This window comes from Salvelinus namaycush, chromosome 26, assembly GCF_016432855.1.
Source record: "Salvelinus namaycush isolate Seneca chromosome 26, SaNama_1.0, whole genome shotgun sequence".
Classification (NCBI taxonomy): domain Eukaryota; kingdom Metazoa; phylum Chordata; class Actinopteri; order Salmoniformes; family Salmonidae; genus Salvelinus; species Salvelinus namaycush.
Genome location: NC_052332.1, coordinates 27,474,503 through 27,491,969, shown reverse-complemented (window position 1 = coordinate 27,491,969; position 17,467 = coordinate 27,474,503). Strand labels below are relative to the sequence as shown.

General features: G+C 42.0%; 2 protein-coding genes across 3 annotated transcripts; both read left to right on the top strand.

The window, feature by feature from the left end:
• Positions 1-1,552: 1,552 nt before the first annotated feature.
• LOC120021029 (endonuclease domain-containing 1 protein-like) lies at positions 1,553-2,729 on the top strand. The gene is made up of 2 exons (XM_038964684.1): positions 1,553-1,822; positions 2,145-2,729. Exons 1-2 carry the CDS (start codon positions 1,553-1,555, stop codon positions 2,727-2,729), a joined length of 855 nt encoding a protein of 284 aa, XP_038820612.1.
• A 2,889-nt stretch (positions 2,730-5,618) lies between these two features.
• epob (erythropoietin b) lies at positions 5,619-15,365 on the top strand. 2 transcript variants are annotated; one of them, XM_038965042.1, is made up of 5 exons: positions 5,619-5,858; positions 8,625-8,755; positions 8,960-9,046; positions 11,515-11,679; positions 12,974-15,365. In XM_038965042.1, exons 1-5 carry the CDS (start codon positions 5,843-5,845, stop codon positions 13,127-13,129), a joined length of 555 nt encoding a protein of 184 aa, XP_038820970.1. In that variant the 5' UTR covers positions 5,619-5,842; the 3' UTR covers positions 13,130-15,365. The 2 variants fall into 2 exon arrangements, with proteins under 2 accessions (XP_038820970.1, XP_038820971.1); XM_038965043.1 differs by lacking the exon at positions 8,960-9,046 and having other exon boundaries at positions 5,620-5,858.
• Positions 15,366-17,467: the final 2,102 nt, after the last annotated feature.

The window sequence follows — 17,467 nt, the reverse complement described above, 5'->3', positions numbered from 1 at the left end:
TTGTTAAAAGTTTTGTACTTGTAACAGAACATTCATAGCATTTTGTCATGCTTTGGATATGCTTTTATTATCTAAGATCTGCTTTGCAAATTACTTCTGTTGTAGCGTAGGGTAATTGTCCCTTCAAATTACTTATGTTGTAACGTAAGCTAATTGTCCCTCCAAATTAATTCTGTTGTAGCGTAGCCTAATTGTCCTTCCAATTGACTTCTGTTGTCGCGTAGGCTAATTGTCCCTCTATTTTCTGTATTTGTAGCACTCTTTTTAACTGCAATTGGCTTTGCCTTTATCTGTCCCCTTATAAAACAGCTCAGTGGCATTCAAATACAATGGTTTAGTGTGTCAACCATTCTTGGGGAGGTGTTATCTGCTCATAGTTGGAAGTGGTTGTAAAATGGACTATACCATCAAAGCCTGTAAAGAGTGTATCTTCTTTGAATAAAACAAATTAGTTCTCTGACAGGTGTCATGTTTTACTGTTTCAACCAGTCACACAGAATGCTACAGTATAAAACCAACATTTCAGGTCACAATTATGAAAAACGTATTATTACAGTTATGAACACATCTTTTCATACATGTTTTGGGTTTACAGTCCCCATTCTCCAATCATAGTAGCTTTATTATGGTTATTACTGTGTTATTATGTATAACCTGTTCAGGTTAGTGATAGTTAGCATCAGAGTACAGGAACATTATGTATCAGGTCGTATGTTTTCCCTTTACTCCATGAACTAATCCAAAACTACTGTTTCCAAAGAGAAGGTCCTGCACACTTTTAGGACAGTTTTTTTTCCTTACCATGTGACTTGGCTCTAATTTATGCCTCATAATTAATTTACCTCTCAGATTACTCTGATTGACACATTAAAAATCGTCCTCCAAAATGTGCCCATAGCTCAGACAGCCCAACCATCCTCTCAGAACATGTTGAGCTGTGTGGTCATTAAACTAAGTGTTTGTGCGCATGGGTGAATTTGAATGAATGGTGTCTGAGTGGATGCTGTATAGCAATTTTTACATGAACTTTCTCATAAACTAGAGCCACTCATATCTTCTATTACTTTTATTACTTGTTCTTTTTTACTTGACTTGACTTTTATTGTTATTGATTAATGTACTGCATTGTTGAGGGAGCTAGCGCATAATTATTTCGATGCACCTTTTATACCTGCTGTAAACAAATTAAACTTGATTTTATTTGATGATGAGAAAGGCCTCTCCTTATTAGGCGCCTATAGTTCTCAGTGCTTTTGAACATGTGACTCGTATAAGTTTCCCCACTGGATGTGGGAATGGTTAGAACTGGGAGCATCAGGCTTACAGGTGAGTCCCGGCCAATCCTGTAACATTGCTTTGCATGGGAAAGAGCCATTAATAATTTTAGTGAAAGTAACGCTAACACTGACAGACTGCTAAATCCTGATGAGACTGACAGACTGCAGAATCAGTGACAGAGGAGTGTGAAGGTATCAGAGCAGTATTAAATACAGGGATATTTCTTTAGAGCATGAGGTCAACTTGGCGGCTGTCTTGGTATGCTATTCTGAGTATGTTCCTGTGGGTGCCCTGGGCCTGGTGTGGTGTGGTGGAGGACTTTGACCATGTGGAGCACTGTAAGGACTATATGTACATGGGCATACCACCACGGGGCTACCTGGCGGGCAGCAACCTGAAGAAGATCTGCCAGATCCTGGAGGACAACCCCCGATTCGTCACCCTCTATGACCCCCGCAGACACATGCCCCTCTACTCTGCCTACACCTTCAAACGGTCTGACGGTGAGAAGAGCATGGACCAGCCCTGGATGTACGAACCACAGGTGAGTTGAGGTCTGAGGACAGAGGGAAGGTAAGGGAAGTTAATCATTGTAACAACTGTGTTTTTTTCCCAGTGTGAGAATTCACATGTCTGTAACTACAATTACGTTCTCATATGAAGGAGACTATTATGGTACCTTAGATATGGACTTGAACGATATTCAAAAACTAAAGCTCACTGTCTTGATCAGAGAATGAGTGAGCCTTTGTTTTATCTTCCTTTAGTAATAGCATGGATTACCGCAATAAATATAGAGCTCTTTAATTTCACCTAATCACAAAAGTAGGTTATAATTTAAAGATAATCTCTCTCTCTCTTTCTAGCTGGCCTCCAGTAAATCCAGCAGTAATATGGAGGTCTACCCACAGCCGGCTCAGATGCACATGCGTCTCATGGAGAGTCAGGCGGTGCTGGAGGACTTTACAGACGTGCCCCAGTATGTGCGTGGCCAACTGAACCCAGACCAGCACCAGTTGGAGCCTCTCGACAAGGCAGCCACCTACACCCTGTCCAACGTGGTGCCTCAGATCAGAGAGTTCAACACTGGCCCCTGGGCCCAGCACGAGGACCGTATCAGACGACGCCTCAACAACTACTGCCGCGGCAATGCCTATGTCATCACGGGAGTTACCTCGGCCGGGAACATGATTCGGCGAGACAACCAGGACCGTGTGGGCATCCCAGAGTACATGTGGACGGCCTACTGCTGTCCAGACTACGACCACAATGCCCCCTACCTAGAGCGCTACCGCTTTCCTGTGTTTGGGGCCTATGGTCTGAATAATAGGGTCAACAATGCTGTGGTGGAGGTGCCTATCAAGACCCTAGAGACGTTTCTGAAGGGACGGATGGACGTGGACAAGAACTACCAGATCTTCTACAATGACTGTGTGCCTGATGACATGTAGCCATACTAGAAAACGTTTTGTCTATAGCTGTAATGGTGACGGACATAAAAGCAAGGTTTTAGTATTGTGGGATCAAATGGTATATGGTGTGGATGTATTTATTCATACATACACTAGAGGGAGCTTCTGTCAAACTTCTACGTTTACATTGTAGTTACTGGCCCAAAGCTCTTAACCACTAGGCTACCTGCAATCCACTACTTCTGTGGTAATTTTCTTTTTTGGGGGGGGGGGGGATAAAAGAAACTTGACCTGTATTTTGTCTACATTTTACTGTCAATAAATGCAAGTAGACTGACACAACTATGTAACTTCATTCACTTTAGGAACCAGAACCAAGAATGTAGGTCAGTGGACAGGAAGGGGTTTTAAATGCATCCCGTTGGCAGCATTGACCGGACAAAAGGATTTTAGATGCTTCTCATTTTTTTCATTGCTAAGTAGTTCGTATTTGGTTCCTCTGTCCTTATTGGCACATGCAATCTTTTTGCGTCTAAAAAAATCCCTAAAGCTATATGAATAGGTCTCTATTTTTACAACTGCAGGTCACCCCCAAACAATAAAAAGACATATGCTACACCTATAGCCAATTTTCACTCCTGGATTAGGAGAGTGTGGTATATTGAGCCATTTTTTTACTTTCAGCATCACTACATCAAGGGAAATATAGTATTATTTCTAACAAAGATATCTACATATATTTCAGGATGTTGGGTATCCCTGGAAATAATCAGAATTCATGTAAACATAACAGTTCTGAAAACATACCGTGCCCCAAAGAAGTTGTCTCTTGGCACAATTTACCCCGGGTATGAGGTAAGTTGAGCATAGGGACAGGGTAAATTGAGCCACCTTGGGGTAAGTTGGTGTGGTGTCCTGTGACAGTGGGCGATGGTAGGTCAAAGTTTAATTCATGGAATGGGGGTGTGGTATATTGTATATCTTAAATGTATGCGTCACACCCTGGCAGGGAGGGTCTGTGACTAAAATGGCTCAATTACCAGACTACGCCAGTTTCTGTTTAATACAGGGAACACTTCAACCAGTGAAATGCTGCGTTCAAAACAACTGAGAACTCGTAACTCGTAACTGGGAAATCTCTGACTTCCGACTTCAGTGCATTCAAGACAACTGGGAACTCGAAGAAAAAAAAAGGAGCTCCGACTGTGAAAATTCGTTTTTAACGGACATCCAACTCAGAATTCCAAGTCGGGAACTCAGGCCTCTTTCTAGAGCTCTGACTTTCCGACCTCAAGATCACTGACTGATTCGACCTTGTTTTTTCAGGGTTCCCAGTTGTCTTGAAAGCACCATAAGACACACAGGTTTGTGATGACAGGCCACCTATTGGATTGGGTCATGAGCAATACAATGGACCAGGCAAAACTATATCAACAATATCATTTTATTACAAAGATCTTTCAGTTACAACATTCCAAACCAACTGGCCATATTCTGTTTAAACTTTGCCAGTATAAATAACCACAGTCAATGATACATATGATGATGATACACACCCCTCTTGGAGCAAGAACTACAAAATAAAAAACGACAGCCGACAACCCAAACTATTTTTAGGACGGATGCCACTACGTGCTAGCTCCAACCAGAGCTCTGTAGTTCAGACCTTTGTAGTTTGGACGACAACTTGTATCTTGCACTCCAGCGCCTCGGACGTACTTGACCCAAACACAGGTGCACCAAAGGTTAAAAAGGAGGCAGAGGGCGTGAACTGCAATGAAAGAGAGAGTAGTTTAGGGATCCTCCAATTACAGGAGGATCATACAAAAAAGTGAATTCCTCTAAGCACCGCAAATCTCAGAGTCAAAGTACACACATGCAATCAGCAATTATTAAGGCCAGTCATTGGTGAAAGCAAGCATAGATCTGTGAAAATTCAGTTAAATAGGAAAGCTAAAGTCCACCCTATGTCACATGCCTACATTCAGATATAGATATCTCTGTTCAATATCACTTACCCTATCAAAGAAAGGTAAAAGGTATCAAAGGTAAAAGTACAAATTATTTCAAATTCCTTACATTAAGCAAACCAAGATGGCACAATGTTCCTATTTTTTTGTTGCCATGGGCACACTCCAACATTTAGACATTTAGACATAATTTACATAATGTAATTTATTGCGTTTAGTGAGTCCACCAGATCAGAGGCAGTGGGGATGATCAGGGATGTTCTATTGTTAAGTGTGTGAATTGGACCTTTTTCCTGACCTGCTAAGCAAAACCTAAATGTAACTAGTACTTTGGGTGTCAGGGAAAATGTATGGAGGAAAAAGTATAAAAGTAAAAAGTTGTAAAAAATATTGATAGTAAAGTAAAGTACACATTCCTCACAAAAATACATAAGTACTTTACACCACTGATGGTTTCCTAGAAACTAGGTGTAGCCCAACTAACCCTTTGGCTCAACTTACACCAATTCTTCCCCCCTAAGGCGCCTGGTATATACCTGTATATTTATAGACTCTATAGGCCTATCTGTGATAAATTATTTTCCACACAAATAAAACAACAGAGAAAATATATTTATGCACAATAATCAATTAGGCATTTGAATCAATGTTCATTCAAAGCATATGGCAACCATTGCAAAGTAAAATATGGCATTTCCTCATTCTTAAATCAGTTACGAAAGACTAGAAACGATCACAAAAACGTTTATGACGTCATCAGATGGGCGAATCACTGTGTGAATCCGGATGGGTTACTGGGTACATCAATGACATCCATTCTCCTCATTTAGAACAGACCGCTGAAGAATGACAGCCTGTACTTGTATGTTCAGCATACAGTGTGGTAAGATAAATCAATCAAAGTACATGGCAGTTTGCCAAAACACGACACGGTTAACCTAGAATGAAAATAGCCACTCCCGGAGAGACCATCGAGCTTTCATCTCTGGTGCGCACGGGGCATTCCATTGCGCTCTGAACAAGGGGCAAGGACACAAGTGGAGAAAGCCTATTTCGAGCTAATTTCATATAGTGTAGGCCTAAAAACTAGACAATTCGGCGTAGAAAGTGTTTTTTTACGGAGTATATTGCACATGTACTTTGTTTAGCAGCGCCTTCTAAAAATGTTGGACCATTTTGCGAATGTCTTCCATTTCAGGTAAATTATATATTGCACACCATTATTTGATAACAATACTGTTTTTGTAATATACGGTAATACTGAAGCAAACATGTTAAGGAGATTAGGTCTATCCATCAACTTCTGTGCGCAAAGTTCCAAACGCATGTTTGAAAGTTTCCAAATTATATTTTCAGAGGGTCGTGCCTACGGTGCCTTCGATGGTATCGTTATGATTTTCAGAATTTAAACGTCAAGGAGTTGCTGTATGTAGTCAATGGGTGAGGAATAGAACTATGCCCGGAACGACCTCTCTGGTGCGTAAAGTAAGCATGGGGGTGCCATGTCTACTGTCAAATCAAATCAAAGTTTATTGGGCGTTTACACAGATTTGCAGACGTTATTGCAGGTGTAGAGAAATGCTTGTGTTTTCTAGCTCCAACAGTGCAGTAATATCTAGCATTACATAACAATGCACATATATATATATATATATATACAGTATATAACAGAAAGAGCAATATCAGAAAGAACAATGTCAGAGTCCTGAATACAATTATATATAATGGAGTGTATATGGTGTATATAGACCGTATGGACAGTATATGAATAGAAAAGGTGTGTACAGCAGTCACTCCAATATTTGCAGGACAACGAGGACAATCTACCTTTCCAATGAGACTTTGCATTAGAACGCAAAATAGAAACCACTTGGCCTCAATTTCTTCACTAGATTTACCAACAATGGCATAAATTAGCATAAATTGACATATACTAGGCCTATATACAGTTGAAGTCGGAGGTTTACATACACCTTAGCCAAATACATTGAAACACCGTTTTTCACAATTCCTGACATTTAAACCTAGTAAAAATTCCCTGTCTTAGGTCTGTTAGGATCACCACTTTATTTTAAGAATGTGAAATGTCAGAATAATAGTAGAGAGAATTATTTATTTCAGCTTTGATTTCTTTCATCACATTCCCAGTGGGTCAGAAGTGTACATATACTCAATTAGTATTTGGTAGCATTGCCTTTAAATTGTTTAACTTGGGTCAAACATTTCGAGTAGCCTTCAACAAGCTTCCCAAAATAAATTGGGTGAATTTTGGCCCATTCCTCCTGACAGAGCTGGTGTAACTGAGTCAGGTTTGTTGGCCCCCTTGCTCGCACATGCTTTTTCAGTTCTGCCCACAAATTTTCTATAGGATTGAGGTCAGGCTTTGTGATGGCGACTCCAATACCTTGACTTTGTTGTCCTTAAGCCATTTTGTCACAACTTTGGAAGTATGCTTGGGATCATTGTCCATTTGGAAGACTCATTTGCGGCCAAGCTTTAATTTCCTGACTGATGTCTTAAGATGTTGCTTCAATATATCCACATCATTTTCCTTCCTCATGATGACATTTATTTTGTGAAGTGCACCAGTCCCTCCTGCAGCAAAGCACCCCCACAACATGATGCTGCCACCCCCGTGCTTCACGGTTGGGATGGTGTTCTTTGGCTTGCAAGCCTCCCCATTTTTCCTCCAAACATAACGATAGTCATTATAGCCAAACAGTGGCTTCTTCCTTGCTGAGCAGCCTTTCAGGTTATGGCGATATAGGACTCGTTTTACTGTGGATATAGATACTTTTTTACCTGTTTCCTCCAGCATCTTCACAAGGTCCTTTGCTGTTGTTCTAGGATTGATTTGCACTTTTCGCACACAAAAGTATGTTCATCTCTAGGAGACAGAACGCATCTCCTTCCTGAGCGGTATGGCGGCTGCATGGTCCCATGGAGTTTATACTTGCGTACTATTGTTTGTAAAGATTAACGTGGTACCTTCAGGCGTTTGTAAAAAAAAAAAAAAAAACTTGGCTGGTTTCTTTTGATTTTCCCATGATGTCAAGCAAAGAGGCACTGAGTTTGAAGGTAGGCCTTGAAATACATACACAGCTACACCTCCAATTGACTCAAATGATGTCAATTAGCCTATCAGAAGCTTCTAAATACATTATATAATTTTTGGGAATTTTCCAAGCTGTTTAAAGGCACAGTCAACTTAGTGTATGTAACTTCTGACCCACTGGAATTGTGATACACTGAATTATACGTGAATTATACGTAATCTGTAAACAATTGTTGAAAAAATTACTTGTGTCATGCACAAAGTAGTCCTAGCTGACATGCCAAAACTATAGTTTGTTAACAAGAAATTTGTGGAGTGGTTGAAAAACAAGTTTTAATAACTCCAACCTAAGTGTATGTAAACTTCCGACTTCAACTGTACCTCTACAGAAATCCATGACATACAGTAAGGTATCATTATGTTCTGAAACAATGCATTACAGTACGAGTGACAAGCACAATAACCTCATAATTATTTATCTGACATTGTGCTTTTGTGTTCTTCTCAGGGTTAGTATGATGTGCATGGCCACAAACCTGTCTGCAGTTATTGGTCAATAAATCCGGGAGAGTGAACCTGGGACTTAGTTGTCATAGGGGGTTGATGTCCCTTCTGTGTAAATCTTCTGCAGAAGTAAATCAGAATTAGATTTTATAACCCACCTCATAGAGAAGCCAACGTATTTGCCAGAATGGGTTTTCCCAATCCAATAGTCAAAACAGTCCAAACAGTCAGTTATTATTGTACATCATTTACAGTGTATCTGCTCCAGTGATCCTCTATTCTCTGGAACTGGTTGACATAACTTCCTGTTATGTGATTGTCAGATTTGCTGCCAGTCTGTAACTGCTCTCAGCCACCATTTCTAGCATTAGCCTGATGATGTGTGTGTCCCCCCAACCCCCTCAGGGCCGGTGGTGGTACTGCTGATGGTACTCCAGTGGGCAGGACGAGGCCTCCCTTCTCCTGTCAGGCCCATCTGTGACCCCCGCGTCCTGGATCGCTTCATCATGGAGGCCCGCGACACAGAGACAGCTCTGGTGAGCTTGAGGCCTAACCATCACTAGATGGACCTGAGCTAGTTTTTCATGTTTGAAAAATGTCACATTAGAAGATGGATGATGATACTATTAGACTGTATTATGTGCGGAGACAATTCAGCTTTGTTAGTGTGTTTGATCTGTCGGTGTGTCTCATCTTACCCTAACTGTGTCAATATGTCTTGCCTTCCTTCCCTCTTGCAGCGAGGTTGCAAGGCAGGGTGTGGAGTGACAGGCACATTTGTGGTTCCTCTGACAAATGTTGACTTTGTAGTCTGGGAGAAAAAGGATGTGAGTACCTGTCTATCAGTTCAATACCTGGGTTGTTCCACGAAATGAGTGCTTTTTGATGAGTGCCCTTTGATATTTTAAGCAGAAATTGTGCACCAATATTGGTAAGATGTCTACATGACTATCGCCCAGTAGCACTCACATCTGTAGCCATGAAATTCTTTGAAAGGCTGGTCATGGCTCACATCAACACTATCATCCCAGACACCCTGGACCCACTCCAATTCACATACTGCCTCAACAGATCCACAGATGACGCAATCTCTATTGCATTCCACACTGCCCTTTCCCACATGGACAAAAGGAACACCTACATGAGAATCAAAAAGAAAGGAGGACCAAGGAACTCTTCATATATTTAATTAAAATGCCTTTATTTGTATGGCATGTTCAATGGAGTACTCCCTGATGAAGGCCATGCAGCCAAAAGTTTTTAAAATGTGTTTCCATTGAACATGCCATACAAATAAAGGCATTTGAATTAATTATATGAAGAGTTCCTTGGTCCTCCTTTCTTTTTGATGACCAATTTACCCCTTTTACCAAAGAACACCTTCTGTCTACCAAAATGTACTATTGTGTACCTTAGCAGCGCTTCCCTTCCTCCTATTTTTTTTTTTGACCTATGTGAGAATGCTTTTCATTGACTACAGCTCAGCGTTCAACATCATGGTGCCCTCCAAGTTCATCACTAAGCTAAGGACCCTGGGACAGAACACATCCCTCTGCAACTGGATCATGGACTTCCTGATGGGACGCCCCCAGGTGGTGAGGGTAAGCAACAACAGAGCTGCCACGCTGACCCTCAACACGGGAACCCCTCAGGGGTGTGTGCTTAGTCCCCTCCTGTAGTCCCTGTTCACCTGCATGGCCGCGGATGACTCCAACACCATCATTAAGTTTGCAGATGACATAACGGTGGTAGGCCTGATCACTGACGACGATGAGACAGCCTATAGGGTGGAGGTTAGAGACCTGGAAGTGTGGCAGGACAAGAACCTCTCCCTCAACCTCAGTAAGCCAATGGAGCTGTGTCACGTTCCTGACCTGTTTTCCTTTGTCATGTATTTGTTTTAGTTGGTCAGGGCGTGAGTTGGGTGGGTTGGTCTAGGTTTGATTTTCTATGTTGGGATTTTGTGTTTGGCCTGGTATGATTCTCAATCAGAGACAGCTGTGAATCGTTGTCCCTGATTGAGAGTCATACTAAGGCAGCCTGGGTTTCACTTGTGTTTTGTGGGTGTTTGTTCCTGTGTCAGTGTTTGGGCCACACAGGACTGTTTCAGGTTAGTCACGTTTGTTGGGTTTTGTAATTTGTAGTGTTTGTTTTTTTCCATTAAAACATGAATACTTACCACTCCGCATCTTGGTCCGATCCATGCTCCTCCTCGTCTGAGGAGGAGAACAAAGTAGACGATTGTTACAAGCTGATCATGGACTACAGGAAATGAAGGGCCAAGCTCGCCCCCATTCACATCGACAGGGCTGTAGCGGAGCGGGTCGAGAGCTTCAAGTTCCTCTGTGTCCACATCACATCTATCATGGTCCAAAAACACCAACACAGTGGTGAATAGGGCACGACAACACCTCTTTCCCCTCAGGAGGCTGAAACGATTTGACATGGATAGATCCTCAAAAAGTTCCCCAGCTGCACCATTAAGAGCATCTTGACTGGCTGCATCACCGCTTGGTAAGGCAACTACTTGGCAACCGACCGCAAGGCGCTACAGAGGGTAGTGCAGACGGCTCAGTACATTACTGGGGCCGAGCTCCCTACCATCCAGGACCTCTATACCAGGCGGTGTCAGTGGAAGGCCCTAAAAATTGTCAAAGACTCCAGCCACCCAAGTTATAGACTGTTCTCTCTGCTACCGCACAGCAAGCGGGACTGGTGCACCAAGTCTTGAACCAACAGGACCCTGAACAGCTTCTACCCCCAAGCCATAAAACTGCTAAATAGTTAACCAAATAGCTATCCGGACTATCTGCATTGACCCTTTTTGCACAAACTTTTTTGACTCATCACATACGCCGCTGCTACTGTTTACTATCTGTCACTTTCTTTCTAGTTATATGCACAGTACATATCTAACTCAATTATCTCATACCCCTGCACATCGTCTCGGTACTGGTACCCTTTGTATATTGCCAAGTTATCATTATTCATTGTACAACATTTATTATTTTATTATTACGTGTTTTACTTTTCTATTATTTTTCTATTTTCTTTCTCTGCATTGCTGGGAAGGGCCCGTAAGTAAGCATTTCACTGTTAGGCCACACCTATTGTTTACAAACAAACTTACATTGAGTCCATTGAGTCCACTGAGCTCTGCCTGCCAATACATGTATTTCTGTACAGTGTACCCATTAATACAGGATTACATTCACATTCATGATGTATTATGACATTCTGTGAGTTTTGTTTTAGCGTACGCATGTATATAATGCATGTATGTGTGTATTCCCAGACTGGGGAGCAGGCTTTGGAGGTCCAGTCGGGGATGTCTCTGTTCGGCCAGGCCCTGGGTGCTGTGAGGGAGTCAGTGAGCCGTGTTGCCGTGCAGATCCTCATCGACAACAACAAGAGCAACATCCACAGCCTGGGCCAAGTGCTGCGCAGCCTCCACATCCAGGTGACTCACTGAGGAGTGTGAGTGTCTCGTCTACAGCATGGCCAGTGGATGGGACTGTGGTGTGAACAGTTTGTTATGTAGGGCCAGGAGAGTTTCTGGTCTGATCACATGGTAAAGAAAACCTCCTTGCCCCAATAGGCCCAGAGTTATTCCTGATCACATGACCTAACCAGGAAAAACTCCTATCCCACTTATCAGATATGTTTTTGTGTCTCTGTTTTCTTTCTACCGTATATCACGTTTTAAGGTATGACCCCGTGCAGACAGTGTTGAAGAAACTAAAGTTTATTCCTTATTAAACAGGGGCAGGCAAACGACAGGTCAAGGCAGGCAGGGGTCAATAATCCAGAAAGGGTGTAAGGTACAAAACAGCAAGCGGGCGCAGGGTCAGGTCAGGCAGAGGTCGGTAATCAAGAGTAGTGGGGCAAAGGTACAGGATGACAGGCAGGCTCAGGGACAAGACAGGCAGAAAGGTCAGAACCGGGAAACTAGAAAACAGGAGCAAGGAAACAGGCGGGAGCAGGGAAACAAAACGCTGGTAGATTCTACGAACAAAGCGAACTGGCAACAGACAAACAGAGAACACAGGTATAAATACACAGGGGATAATGGTGAAGATGGGCGACACCTGGAGGGGGGTGGAGACAAGCACAAAGACATGTGAAACAGATCAGGGCGTGACACCGTATGTGTGAGTCAGTTTGTACGTACTATACTCTACTGTACTGTACTGTACTGAACCTCCCCTACAGAGAGCCTCGTTGGGAATAGATAGGTGTTCTTGGAAAGGTCATGGAACATAGGTACCAAAGGAGGCTGGTGCGGGGAGGACATCTAAAAACAATGCCTGGAATGGAGTGAATGTAATGGTATCCAACACACGTCCTCCCACGTTCCAGCCATTACCTAATTAAGGTGCCATCAGCCGCCTGTGATGGGTACAGTCAGCCAGACATTCCCTTGCCCTCTCTGCCCTCTCCCCTCAGTGTACCACCGCCTAACTGCCGCGCTTTGTTTGCTTTTCTGTCAGAGGTGCCACTCTTCTCAGAAACCTGTGCCTTTTAAGGTTAGGGCAGTTCAGTGACTGAGATGGCATTGAGCAGGCCGGGTATGGCAGTGGAAGTTAGTGGAAAGGTGTCAGAATGGGGGTTCTATTTGGCTGCATACAGTTTGGTATGGAGTAGCAGGCCAAGAAGAACCTGGAATAGACCCTCTTCCACAGAACAGATGAGTGGTGCTTTTTTCCCCCAGGGTTGTGTACTAAACCTTGTTCTTCCTCCCATCCATTGAACAGGACCTGCCCCTTCCTCCAGCACCAGCAGTAGGTGACTTAGTGACTAGGAAGGTGTCATCCTTATCTGAGCTGCTCCATGTCCACACCAACTTCCTACGAGGGAAGGTTCGCCTGCTGCTCACCAACGCACCTGCCTGTCAACAGAACAGTACTTGATTGGAGCTTTCCTCAAAGGCAGAAGAGGCTGTGATTGGACCATTGTTTAGAGAGAGGATGAGGTGATTGGACTTTTGCTGAAACCTCTGAATGGCTTACCAAGTATGGAATGTGTAGACAAGGTGATTGCTGACCGGACAAAAACTGGTGGATAAGTAAGTTCCCTGTGGGTGGAGTTGGTGAGAACATGAATGAGTGAGAGAGAAAAAAACGGAAGTTCTACCTAGCAGTACTGCCAAAGAGCTCTGATGCATGCAGTGGAATAAGCTACAGATAGAACACATCATAGAAGATCATAAATAAAGTCCTACATTCAAGAATTTTATATTATGTTCTATTTATACAGTTTGCATTAAACTTGTCTTAAACGTGTTTTTATATAAATCTCTATTTTCATATATGAGTGTGTCCCTTTTAGTCTTTGAACCATAGGTTTCTCATTGATGCTAAGGTTTAACATACTGAAGTCAGTGTTTGTGTGTTCATGTAATATGCTTGCTCAATGCTGTTATAATTCAGACCACAGGTACACTTTGCTGCAGGACAATATATTGATCACTTCTCACTGTGTGCTCTCTGCACTCTGTCTGTCTGTACCCCTCCCTCCCTCCATGCCCCCTCTCTCTCCCTTTCTCTGGCTCACCCTCTCTTTGGGGTCAGAGCAGACATTGTATTTCACCACCAGGCAGCACATACAGCTCTCCGGCCTGGCAGGCAGAGAATTGAAGATGAGAATGAGTTCAGTTGCTGGATACAGTTCTGCACTCTGTTGCCCTCTGCTGGATAGACCGTGACATCATTGCCCTACTTAGACCCCGCATACACAAAGAACAGCTCTATGGCTATAAAAAGAAAAAGACATCATCATGAAATCATCTCATATTTGTGCATATAGACCAAATGTTCACCAGAAACAAAAAACACACAAAAGAACACCAACCAAAGTATGTCAACATGGGTAATTATTAATCAGATCAGCAACCACTCACAGATTATCAATTTAAATAATTAGATGTTGTGTGTTCATAGACAATAACAGGGAGGCAAATGTGATAATTTGTTTAAGAATGTATTTTTAATGTTCTCCATTTCAGGTGCACAACATACAGTCTGTTATAGCCTCTATATGAAATAGAAATATTAACTTCATTCTTTAAACCCGTTCGTTATGCTTCCTTACAGTGTCTTAATCCTCCAGTAAGTGCTGATTTCAGACTAAATGAAAACAGAGACAAACAGGTGCAAACCTTTTTGGGCAACCCAGCGTGAACCTCGGAAAAGTAGAGATTTGCATCCTTGTAATGTTTCTTTGTAACATTGAGCCAACGTCAGACTTTAGTGTCACTGTGTAAACTTGGTGAGAGTGTGCTTCCAGTCTGTTGGCTGTCATATCCCTGGTTTCCAAATTTCTGTCATATTTTTTTTTTTTTTTTAGAAAAATACTGTATTTTTTCACTTTTCCTTTTTGGAAACATGGGCCTCTCAAATGGACAGCAAACAGGTGAGCTGATATTCGCAGAAAATGACTTAAACAGAGAGTGTGCATGGCAGACATAATAGTAAAGGATAGCAAAGCAACCACAACCATCAGAGTCTGAAACAAGACTAAAGAGTACAAAGGAGTTGACAACATACTGTACCTGTTCTAAGCTATGGGTAATACTGTATGTCATATCTCAGGACAGTGAGTGTCACTAACAAGTACCAACAGCACCACCATCAAGATTCAAGTTTCCTAGTTCTGTAGGTTTGGGTTGAGCACAGTTTCAAACCATGACTTTATCTCTACCACTCCCCATCAGTTCCTTCCTCTTTCTTTCCTTCTGTCTCTCGCTCTTGATCACTCTCCCATTTTCTTTTTCTCTGTATCCCTATTCTCTCTAAATCTGCTATTTATGCAGCTCTTATCTTTGGCCACTTAACGGATGCAAAAGGCTCATCTTAAATGAATCCAGACAAAATCTGTCTTCATGATTGATGTGGCAATTGACAATTGTGCAAGTAATGCCCACCTCCATCCAGAACCCCACACACGTCCAGTATGTCCTTTCTACCCTAGAGAAACCTGAGCCATATCCCCTTCACTATCGCTATTATGTTGAACTCAATCATGCTAGGATTTTAGATGTAGTTCACAGATCATTCATGTATGTTAATAACTGTCTACATGTTCCCATAACTTGTTGCACGTTGACCTTGAAAATCTAAGAAATAAAGAGAATCAAACAACAACGGATCAGCCGTCTGAACTTGCACCTGTTGTCACAAAGGAAAGATTTGACCGTTCACTCATAAACCAACCCATAAACATAATATTTACAAATACCAGTTTGTTCTCTTACACTTAAAAAAATGTACAGTTTGTTTTCCATGGTGTGTGTTTTGTTCATTTTTCTGAGTCCCGGCCCCTGTGACAGATGCCAGTCTAACCCCAGTGTGATCATCATCATCCCAAAACAAGACAGGAAACAGAACAGGAAAAACATGGGGAACTCCATCCTGCCAGATTTGTTTTTTTCTGTATATATGTGAGTAATGTTTATCAAATGTTTTTTCTACTCAAGATATTGAACACATCCTCAGTGCATCGGAGACATATCAGGCTTCTGCTGAAGACTCATCTCTCCATCGTCGTTGTTGGTTTTGATGTCAAGGTTTTTCTTATTTTGTCTCAACATCCGCTCTGTAACAGTTTTTTTTCATGAATGTTCAGAGTTCATTGTGTCCCTGTGTTCAGTTGTGCGGTTGAAAGATCTAAAACGTGCGTACAAGGCTTTTCACCTTTGACCTACAGTATGTCAGTCAGTCTGTCTGAGCCCCCCCTCATACCCCCTGCACCCTCTCCCCTCAGCAACACAGAGAATCTCAGAACAACAGAAGAGGATTTGAAAAGACAGTGTCATACCCAGTCTCCAAAAACCTGAAGCACGTAGCTAAAAGTCCACTGAGGAGAGGATGAGAGTGCTTCAAACGAAGATAATTGTTCAGAGACAACCCTTTATTCCTGGGAAAATGTGTAGAATTCTATCAATTTTTATCATTGAGGCAATCCACGTGAAGTATGACATTTTCACCATTCAAAAACAAGTATTAGCCTATCATGGACAAACACTGCAAGCTGATGGAGTGGTAAAGTCCAACAATGTTTTTTCTTCAGTTGACCGTGCAACACTCCACAGCTAAAGTAATGAGAGAAAGAGAGAAATAAAATGAGGGAGAGAGAGAGGGGGCTTCCATCAGTCTTTCAGGGTGGCAGGTGCTTGTGGAACAGCCTCAGTGATAAGAAATGAAAAAATAAAGGACATATTTGTTGTCCTTGTTATAATCATAGTCAATATTCATCTCTTGAAAGCCTTTTTGAAGTATCTACAGAATAGAAGATAGTTTTCTTGTGCACGAAGTTCAGCTGACGTAAAAAACAAAAAGAAAGTACTTTTCAAGAAAGAAAAAAAAAACAATAAAAAAAACAAGGCCAAACCTTGAAATAAAAAGGAAAAATTCAAGATATCCACTCTGATGTCCATCCTCCATTTAGAAAATAAAAATCATGCAGAAGATCCCAGACAGCAAACCAGTTAATATTCTCTTTATGTTTTTTACATGGATATATTTAATATTTTCCCCCTTGAGTAAAGCCCAGCCAAGGTGCAACACTGAATGCAATAAAAACAAAAAGAAATTGCAAAAGATCAAAAAGAAAGATGAAACGTCTGGCACTTTTTTGATTATGGTAATTCCTTGTGTAAGATCAAGTCAGGATGGGCCTCTCCAGGTGGTCCATTGGACCCCATTGAAAGAGGAGCGTTATCACAGTACTTGGCACCAAGAATGCTGGTAAAAACGAGATATCAGAATCTCACCTTTTTCATTCATATCCTTACAATTTATCAATAATACATAATTTACATTTATGTGTTTGTATAAAAGACTCCAAAGAGGAAAAAACGGAGTCCTGAAGTGGTTTGCGCAAGAGAGAAATAGGATGAAAATGAGATTGGGAGGAATGTGTGAACGTTGTGATCAAGAGCTATAGGAACAGACGTGGAGAAAAGTGAGTGGGAGGCAGAGAGAAGAAGAACAGTAATATTGGTTGAGAGAGAGAGAGGAAGATAGAGAGTGAAATAGAGAGAGAGAGTGAAACACCCAGATTGTACAGACATATGAACAGGTTGGAAGATGTGTGATAGAGATGTGTTAGTTGGGTAATGATAGTCTTTGTCCCAGCAGCCCACAGCCTGAGTCAGACTGAGCCATGCATCCCAACAGTAGGGGGCGATAACACAGCCTCATGGGGAGATTGACAGAGAACAGAATGACACGGAGAAAGAGAAAAAAGCA

Bases quoted from the DNA above. Each gene is read 5' to 3' on its own strand.
- LOC120021029 (XM_038964684.1), top strand. From the start codon at position 1,553: ATGTTCCTGTGGGTGCCCTGGGCCTGGTGTGGTGTGGTGGAGGACTTT. The intron at 1,823-2,144 runs GTGAGTTGAGGT...CTCTCTTTCTAG, and splicing joins CCTGGATGTACGAACCACAG to CTGGCCTCCAGTAAATCCAG.
- epob (XM_038965042.1), top strand. The intron at 8,756-8,959 runs GTGAGCTTGAGG...TCCCTCTTGCAG, and splicing joins GCGACACAGAGACAGCTCTG to CGAGGTTGCAAGGCAGGGTG. The intron at 11,680-12,973 runs GTGACTCACTGA...TCCATTGAACAG, and splicing joins TGCGCAGCCTCCACATCCAG to GACCTGCCCCTTCCTCCAGC.